General features: G+C 36.3%; 1 protein-coding gene across 1 annotated transcript; it reads right to left on the reverse strand.

Annotated features, from left to right (window-relative positions):
- Positions 1-6,230: 6,230 nt before the first annotated feature.
- Positions 6,231-9,232, reverse strand: LOC128559955 (uncharacterized). Its single transcript, XM_053553194.1, has 2 exons — positions 9,080-9,232; positions 6,231-7,595 (listed from the first exon to the last, which is right to left on the reverse strand). Exon 2 carries the CDS (start codon positions 7,498-7,500, stop codon positions 7,078-7,080), a length of 423 nt encoding a protein of 140 aa, XP_053409169.1. The 5' UTR covers positions 7,501-7,595; positions 9,080-9,232; the 3' UTR covers positions 6,231-7,077.
- Between the last annotated feature and the right edge of the window lie 1,096 nt (positions 9,233-10,328).

Here is a 10,328-nt window from a genome sequence, read left to right on the forward strand (position 1 = left end):
TTGACCTACGCTGGGTTACTTTTTTAAGTAATAATTTATAGCAAAAGACTGCTTTAACACAAATTATACAGGATAGGGGTTTACACGTCGGGCGTAGCAATTTCACAAGGGTGTAGCCAGAGTGACATTATTTGTATGAAATATAATATCTTCTTTGGTAGACTAAGTCACTTACAAAAACATTGAAGTTATCGCATGTTAATATGACATCAATCTATCGTAAGAGGGAGCAGTTGCACTTCAGTGGTCTCTATAATATTATCATAGTTTAATAATGTCTTAAATATTACAGTTATAAAGGGTAACTTTATTTTGTGATGAATATTGCAATGGTTCTTGTATCGGGTGGCCTCGGTAGCTCAATTGGTAGAGCGTAAGCACGTAAGCCGAAGGTCCAAGGTTCGAATTCCGGTCGTGGCTGCAAATTTTTCCGGAGACTGTTACATTTGGGGCTCATCTGGGATGCTCACCCTTGAGTCATGCAGGGCGAAGCAGTTTGGCTGGGGTGTGCATCTGAATTCCATTAACAGTCTGCGGCAGACATTGGCCAGGAGTGCCAATGTCTCGCAATAAGAGGGAAGGTGTGTAGCAGTTCTCGTATCTTTTGGCCTTGGTAGCCCAACTGGTACAGCCATGGCACAGTAAGCCGAAGGTTCGAGGTTCGAATCACAGTCGATTTTGTTTGTTTGTTTTGGGTTTAACGCCATTTTTCAACAGTATTTCAGCTATTTAACGGCGGGCAGTTAACCTAACCAGTTTTCCTGGATACTGTACCAGTACAAACCTGTTCTCCGCAAGTAACTGCCAACTTCCCCACATGAATCAGAGGTGGAGGACTAATGATTTCAGACACAATGTCGTTTATCAAATAGTCACGGAAAACATACGCCCCGCCCGAGGATCGAACTCACAACCCCGCAATCCGTAGACCAACGCTCTTACCTACTGAGCTAAGCGGGCGGGCGAATCCCGTCGAAGCTGCACATTTTTCCCCCGAGACTTTTACAATATGTTTGGGGGTGCTGCCTCCACCCCCACTTTACTCCACACCCCAAAGTTGCTGCGCATATGAATTTTAAACTTTCGGGGACCGCTAAAGTGCATTCTACCTAAACAATGGACTCAGGCCCGGACTGTTCTGTGTTCAATAATATGCTCAACAACAACTGGATTTGCATGGATAGCTACATATTTCTTTCCTTAATATGACTTTTAAATTCATTATTCATATAAAGAAGTTAAGAATATATTGCACCTCAATTTCACTTACAAATATCATGTTAAATACCGCTAATATTGCTGCTGCAGCCATTTTGACGGTTGCTATACGCGCCAAAAATAAATCACGTGACCATCCTCCATCTGAAGAGTATCCAAGCGTCTTCGTCCGGCATTTACCGGATACCGACAAATAGTCCCGTCGCTCCAAGTCTGTCGATAGTCCCACTCAAATTTTTCAGCTACATCACTTTGCCCCATTCGGCACACCTTTGTTATATTCGCCTACACATTGCCGTAAGGCGAGCTACGCGCTCGCTATTAGGGTAGGTCGGGATACCAGAAACAAACAATGTTTTTTTTTTCGACTTAGTGATAAAACCAATAACTTTATATGACTGTGTAATTTTTAATTTATATCTTCCAGCCAGTCCGCTTAGCTCAGTAGGTAAGAGCGTTAGTTTACGGATCGCGGGGTTGTGAGTTCAATCCTCGGGCAGGGCGTATGTTCTCCGTGACTATTTGATAAACGACATTGTGTATGAAATCATTAGTCCTCCACCTCTGATTCATGTGGGGAAGTTGGCAGTTACTTGCGGAGAACAGGTTTGTACTGTTACAGAATCCAGGAACACTGGTTAGGTTAACTGTCGTTACATGATTGAAATACTGTTGAAAAACGGCGTTAAACCCAAAACATACAATTATATCTTCCATTATTTTGGTCCTTCAAAGTTTTGATGTTAAGATTGCCAGGAGTATCACAAATATAAAACAGTATGAACGTCAAATTATTTTGATGCGCCCTCCGGTGACCGGACAGCTAACAAATTCTCAGGTGATTTTCTAGCTGTCAAGTTATTGATTTCTTAATGAATAAGTAATGATTTTATATAGTTTTAACTGTTATTTATTTAAGATATCAGTACTTAGGCCAAAATTAAAAATATGTTTGTTTGCTGTCTCCCTACCTACCCACTAAAAATGCTGCACCCCAAAAGTTTTTATTGGACAATGCTGGTCCAATTTTTTTTTAAGTTGTGATATGACAAGTGCCACATATATTTCAAGTAAGCAAAATAATGAATAAGAAAGTTTAAATTGTATTATTTAGTTTCATCCTTTTATATAACATATACAAATATGTCTTATTAATACAGAAGAAATATTCTGTAAGAAACTATCATATATCTACTGATATTTGTCTATTACCCCCACACAAAAAAAAGAGTTGCCTACCTACCTACCCAACTTTAAAAAGTAGGGTCGGGAGACAGCAAACAAAGACTTTTTAAATGTGGCCTTATCTGTAAACAAAATATTGTATGAAATTCACACTGTGAATACATACCAATGTATATTTTTCAACGTCTCGGATAGAATAAAATGAATAAGACCGTGTTTGTATACAAATCCATTGTTATTTTCTTTTAGAAATGATAAAACATTGATTGCCGAACGTCCGTGTTATGTTTTTCTAATGGCATAAACTTACATCCATAAAACACAAATTTAGAAATATCTTTTTGATGAATTGAAAGCTTATAAACCAAGCAATTCATTCATCAGTTTTTACTTTACACATGTATTTCGAATAAAATGGATTATTTATGAACGCTTAACTACTGGTTTTCTAAAATTTTGAACATCACATTGCCGCTATTGGTGTTACATGTAATTTAAAAAAATTTTGAATACTAAAATTGTAAATATTTCAAAACTGTTTTACCTTTGAAAATCCATTGAAAAAATTGTTAAAATCTAAAAATCTGAAAGAAATGTGTAATGTCTCATATTCAGTATTCAGACATTATCACAGTAAGGGAAAAAATAACAAGGATGAATTGTCATCAGTACGAAAATATTAAAATTAGCAGTGACTAGGGGGCCAAAAACAGAACTTTTAGACAACACGTACAGGACAGTATGAATACTGAGAGACGTATATTTTATCTTTAAAATTAGGGCTGGGAGGATTTCAAAATATTGAAACCGATTATTTATATGAAGTCAAACCGATCTGTTTAATCGGCCGGCATATTTAAAATGCTGTTCTCTTTCCTGAAGACTGTGTCAAGGTACATCCAGCAGCTGATTACATTAGGAACTTCCGGTGGACTTTATCGTTTGCAAGCAGTGCGCTAATTAATAAGTCATATTTTGGTGTACTTTATTTTAAATATATCACGACAAGCAAATTATTGACTATTGACTATGTTCACTGTGTTTTAGCAGAAATATATTGTGGGTCTATTTGCTTGTCAAAGAAATGTATAAAGATAAAGTACTAATCTTGATTTTTATTGTGTGAGAGCGATTAGCGGTTTTGCAAAATTGAAACCGGTTTCACCTACTAATCAAATCGGATCAAATTAACCAAGAAATCGTCTTATTCCTATATAAAATTGGGCGATGATTTCAAAAGTTTGCTCTCCTACTTCTTTTCTTGTCTGTTTATGTGGAAAGTTACAGGAAATATAATGGTGAAAATACAATGGCAAATATTAAAGGAAGTGTCTAGCTGTCCGGTAACTTGATACCTAGCCAGGGGACTTTGTAGCTGTCCAGACTAATAGATTTCCTTAGCCACGCCATGAGAAAACCAACATAGCTGGTTTGCAACTACCACTTATCCAGACCAGCCTGCGAATATCCGCCCTGAGTCTGGTCAGGATTCATGCTGGTCGGAAAGCCACTATGTTGGTTTTCTCATGACGCGGCTCTCTTAATAAATAAACTTACTGATACCTATTACAATATATTTACTAAAGATATTGATACTTATGTGTAAACAAAATTTTGATTTGAAACAAGATTTTAAAAAAGCATTGGTTCCTGAGTAAATTTCAACTGAACATATGTAAATTCCAGATTAAGCAAAAATATAAAAGAAACAGTAAGCTTCTGAACAACAGAAATGAGTTGCCTGCAATGAGCTTGACTAGCTGAACTTAGTCATCATTTTGGGGAGTAGGTGTTTGTGTGTGCATCTGTTCATCTGTGCGATCGTCCGATTTTGTCCGGATCATAACTTTTACATGCATCTTGTTTATATTTAGCATGAATGTTTATCTAAGTTAGAAGATGTGACATGCATAAACCCCATGTTCCTATCTCAAAGGTCAAGGTCACAGTTGGGGGTCAAATTTCAATTTAAGTTCTTCTTCATGCATGGTTGGATTTTGATGTAACTTGGCATGAATACTCACCTTTGAATTTGCAGGTGGCACTGCAGTTAAGTGCTTTTGCTTTATGTTCCTGATTGCCAAAAACAGACAGTGTCCAATTTGTATGTTCTTACAACTTAATTTTAGTGAATTTTACCAGTGTGACTGAAGTATTTCTAGTTTTACAAATGAACTATAGGTTTAAAAAATGCTGCACAACAGACCTAAAAGTATTTATGAAGAATTTTCATCCTATTTCAAAATAATTACATAGGTAATTTCTTAAACTTGCATTTGGTTGAAGAATTTAATTTTGGATTAATCTCATGATTTTCAATTTCTTAAAATAATATTGATGGAGGAAAATACATGTAGGCATAACAATACATTTTCACTTTGTCATTCTAATGTGTATACATTTGTTTTGAATTCTTCTGATATTGTATTTCAAGTATTACAACATTTTGCTAAATCCTCTCCATATTTCAATGTAAGAATGCTTCTTACACCATGTAGAAGGAGGTCTGGGTTCAAGTCCCAGTGGAGAGTATTTTACTACTGGGTATAAAAAATGTAGACTGGATAAAAACATACCTGCTCTGCGTAAAAAGTGACTAAAAGGGAAATGTAAAAATTATAGTGTAACACCCACCCCTAATATACCAAAGTCAAAAGCGATACAATATACATAGCTTTAATATGTTTGTATTGTTATATTCAACAATAATATTGTTTACAGACAATGAATAAATATGAAATTGATTTCACAAAAAGTGCGTTTAACTTAATATCACCTGTTGTGCAAGCTTAAATTTGAATTTTCAGTTCAGTTTTGTTAAAATCTACTTCTCGATTACCATTCAAGATACTGCTGTGATAGGTCATAGGCTGGTGAAATATGATTACTGTATGCAAAAGGCAAGCCATCCGTTCCTACATCAAAAGTAAAGTTCACAAATATGGTTAAATGTCAAACTTTGTGTACATTTTTACACTAGAAAAGGTTTCGCTGATATTTACACATAATGTGTACAGTCTATGTTGTTCAGAGACAATCGATCCTCCAGTACTTTCAGTGCTTTGATTTTATTTGAATCAATCAGACGACTTGTTTCAACAAGCATTTGGCTGAACCATCAATATAGCGTTGAATGTCAAAGAGTAAGAAAAATGTGCAGTCAGTCCGGGGCTCAAACCCCGGTTCCCTTGCTTAGGCCTAAAAAAAAATATGTTTGTTTCCTGTAACATGCTGAAAAAATGGGGGTCGGTAGGTAGGGATTTTTTTTTTTTTTTTTTTAATTTTTTTTTTTAGTAGGTGTCAGAACATTTCAGTGTTTAGTAACCTTATTATCGCCAATTAACTGCCTAATCAGGCCTCAACCTTAACTTTTTTCAGCAGTTGCCAGCAGGAAACCTTAGTGCTATCGCTGGTTATTTCGCACTTAGACTACTGTAATGTTATTTTATACGGTATTTCTGATTGTGACATCGCAAAACTGCAACGCATTCAAAATATGTGTGCGAAGTTAGTTCTGAATCGTAGAAGAAGAGACAGTTCTAAGCAGGCACTCTACGATTTGCACTGGCTGCCGATCAAAGCCAGAATAAACTTTAAGGTAAGACCTGTGTAATGGGCAATATCAAGAACCTAGAATTGCAAACTGTATTGTTATTCTGTATCATATTGTACATCTAAACGTGAAATATTAAAAGATTTTACCGCGTCATTTAATAGTTACAGGTGTTTTTTGATACTACCCCTTTTCGGCCATTTGACGCCAACAGAACCAAGAGACCTGTTTTGCATTATAATATTTTTTTTTCATCAAAAAGAAAAAAACACTCTTTCTAGCAGGTATTCTATTCCTCTATATATATATTGTACCAAAAAACAACAATCCATGTATAGTAAACAAGGCTTTCATAAAATATAAGCAAAAATATATAGCGATATGGGCTAAAACTGACGACTTGTGGGATGAAATTTTTTTCAACTATTTGTTTCAAAGTTCAAAATTTATACATTCAAAGGTATGTAATAATGTAATTTTGGTATTAAAATTTTCCTCAAAGTGTAGGCAATAAGATATATGAAAATCAAAAACTTTTACCATCTATTTTTATTAAATAAGTCCAAGCAAAAAGGTATCCCCTAAAATTACGATAACAATTTTTTCATGAAAAAGAATGCTCGAAATGTCTTTCATGATTATTTTCACAAAATAAGTATCTATTTTGCTTGCCATACATTATTCATAAATACAGTACTCTTCTGAAAGATTCAATACTTCTTTGAAAGATAAATAACTTGAACTAGTGTCAAATTATTTATAAAATTAATCAAGACATAGTACATGTTTGACCTTGAATTGACGAACAAACCTAATTTTTGCCTTCAAAATACGACACTAATTTTGGAATTACAGCCTCCAAAACCCTCTTAGAATTTGTCACTCTTGGCAGCCCTTCACTGTTTCTCATAGTAAATACATTGTACAGTCCATCTTCTCCCTTACGTAGAAAGATTGTATGTAAATGTTTGAAATTTAACCTCGAGCTAGCACATTGTCGGCAGTGGACGACTTCATGACACCATTTGCTACCAGAACAGAAAGAGATGGCATGTTTTTCTTTTTCTCTATGTTGGATTCCATGTTGTGTTTGACATCTCTAGGAGGAAAACTCTTCACTACTACACACTTCTCATCATGTTCACAGCGTAACTGACCAGCTCTGACAAACACTTGACATCATCAAGAGCGTTATGAGCGTTATACACTTTGGAAAGCAATGTACGGGCCAGATCTTCCTGTTTGTAAGACTCCCTTTTAGGACATACGGATTTAAATACTGGAAGAGTGTCTACCAATCCTAACACACATGCACAAAGTTCACTAAACATTCCGGTAGCTAAGCAGGCGTTGATAATGATAGGAAAGTCAAAACGTTTTCCATTATGTGCAATTAGAAACACGTTTCTGAACTGTTTCAGCCAGCTAAACAATTCTCTGAGTGCTGATTCAATAGTTTTAGTTTCAACAGGAACACCATTTACAAACATATCACTACTATTTGTCACAACAATTTTAGTCACTTGTTCGGCAGAGGCACTCATCGGTAGTTTGGGTAACACATAGCAACTGAAGCTCTTCTCTGTGCTCACATGTTTGGCGGCTATCTGTGTTATATGAGGATACACCTCTCCTCGAACTGAAAAAATAGCAGCAAATGAGAAGTGAAATGAATGAAATAAATAACAAGTGTAAACTAGAAAATGCTTTTGTAAAAAAGCCCATGTCTCCCCCAATGCAAAGTCCTATAGGCAAGAAGTCAATAGGGTTCAGGAGCGAAAGTCAAAGAGACACTGATGGTTGGCTGCAATAGGGATCATCTACTTGGCATGTCCAGTCATCCCGCTAAATTTCAACACTCCTGGCCTAGTGGTTCTCAAGTCACTGTTCAGGCTCCTGTGACCTTGACCTTTGATGAAGTGACCTCAAAATAAATAGGGGTCATCTACTCTGCATGTCCAATCATCCTAATAAGTTTCAACATTGTAGGTCAAGTGGTTCTCAAGTTATTTCCAAAAAATGATTTTACATGAACAGGCCACTGTGACCTTGACCTTTAATTGACTGACCCCAAAATCAATAGGGGTCATCTACTCTGCATGTTCAATCATCCTATGAAGTTTCAACATTCTGGGTCAAGTGGTTCTCAAGTTATTGATCAGAACTGGTTATCAATGTTCAGGCCACTGTGACCTTGACCTTTAATTGACTGACCCCAAAATCGTTAGGGGTCTTCTACTCTGCATGACCAATCATCCTATGAAGTTTCATCATTCTGGGTCAAGTGGTTCTCAAGTTACTGACCGGAAACGGTTTTCAATGTTCAGGCCCCTGTCACCTTTGATGGAGTGACCCCAAAATCAATCGGGGTCATCTACTCTTCATGCCCAATCATCGTATGAAGTTTCAACATTCTGGGTCAAGTGGTTCTCTAGTTATTGATCGGAAATGGTTTTCAATGTTCAGGCCCCTGTGACCTTGACCTTTGACAGAGTGACCCCAAAAACAATAGGGGTCGTCTACTCCAGCAGCCCTACAACCCTATAAAGTTTGAAGGTTCTAGGTCAAATGGTTCTCCAGTTATTGCTCGGAAATGAAGTGTGACGGACGGACGGAAGGACGGACGGACAGGGCAAAAACAATATGTCTCCTGGGGGAGACATAATAAACACAAGAGCGATCAGTGATCACAGGTGTCACCTGCCGGGAACATTCAGACAAAGGGAGATAATTCAAAAACTAGGACAGGTAGAGTTATGGTTCTTTGACACTGCACACCCCCTCAATGAGTTCTATCATTGTGTGAAGTAATAAGTTTGTATCTTTCAGTTTTCGAGCTCTGCACCAGACAAGAAAACGTGACGGACAGACAGACAGAGGACGGAGAAGTGATCCTTATATATAACGCGGCTACTCCATAGCAGGCGACATAAAAAACCTTTGGTCGAAGCAATGCATGAACAAATCCTCTCCCATAAAAAGATCATTTGATTAGAAACAGCCATTGCCACAAAGCATAGAATAGGCAAACAATGCAAAATCATAACTCTTGAGCTGTTTCTTTGTCTGTGTTTATAAAGGTAGACAACTGTATTTACGAAGGGAAAAGATAACAATACTAACTAAGGTCTGTAGTTTCAAGGTCCACAGTGATGTACGATGGTTCGCCACTTGAACAGACTGGCTTGAATACTCCACGCGGTATAGGATCAGGGATTCTGTCTATGTCAGTACAATCTTCATGGCCAACTTCTGTAGAAATATAAATTGGTGAAAGTTAACAAGTCATACAATTTATATATATAAAGTGAGGTTGAGGTATATACATATATACATGTATGTCAATTACACAGCATGGGTGCCCAGTACTGCCTGATACACATGATAAATGTGTGATAAATTCTTAGACCAAAAGATTTTTTCAGTTATAACATAACAAGGTCATCACTTTGTAAATAACAGACAGAGCAAAAACTATGAGCCAATTTGAATAAAACTGGAAATGCGCCTGCATATTTGATTGAACTCTTAACACCGAAAATCCCCCAGCGCTCCCTCAGATCCTCGGAGTCATCAGTTGACTGTTACACCGTCCCTTTCAACAAGCGAAAAACTTTTAGTGATAGAAGCTTTAGTACTATAGGGCCAAAGTTGTGGAACAATTTGCCGCTGAACATCAGACAAAGTTCTTCAATTGACTGCTTTAAGAAAAAGTTGAAAACGCATTTCTTCAGAGACTACATTGCATTATTCTAAGTTTTGACTGAGTTTTAAAACAGTGATGCTAGTGACAGTGATAGAAATTTAATGTTTGTCTGTGATAATTATATGTTAGTGATATTTTAAAATATAGTATTATCATTAACTTTAAATTAATAATTTCTATTTTAATTCGTTTTAATTAATCTTATTTAAAATATTTTATATTTAATATTTTATTTCAACTTGTATTGAAAAACGCCATTGAATATGTTTTAAATGTAGAAATAGGCGTTTAAGCAAATAAACCAGTTTCAGTTTCAGGTTCACCAACTGCTAAAATCTAGTAGACCTGCTCAAACTTTAGTGGACCTCCAATTCTATCTCATAAATTGTGATGCTGTAGACGTCATAACTTCATATGACTCAAAGAAACAGGACTTATTTCTAAATAATTAAAAATGGAAGACTGTAGCAATCTGTTATCCCGAAAAATAATTATTTTGAAAAGTGTCCCAAAATATGGACACAATCAGCACCAGTGTTGAAAGTGAAAAAAAACAAAAACATCAACAGTTATCGGTAATCATTCTGATGATAAACTAAGTAATTGGCCTCGTTTTCATCATCAATTAACACCCCCTCAAAGAGCTAAAAGAAGTGTGTCGGTTAT

Source organism: Mercenaria mercenaria, chromosome 10 (genome assembly GCF_021730395.1).
Source record: "Mercenaria mercenaria strain notata chromosome 10, MADL_Memer_1, whole genome shotgun sequence".
Taxonomy (NCBI): Eukaryota; Metazoa; Mollusca; class Bivalvia; order Venerida; family Veneridae; genus Mercenaria; species Mercenaria mercenaria.

Bases quoted from the DNA above. Each gene is read 5' to 3' on its own strand.
- LOC128559955 (XM_053553194.1), bottom strand. From the start codon at position 7,500: ATGAGTGCCTCTGCCGAACAAGTGACTAAAATTGTTGTGACAAATAGT.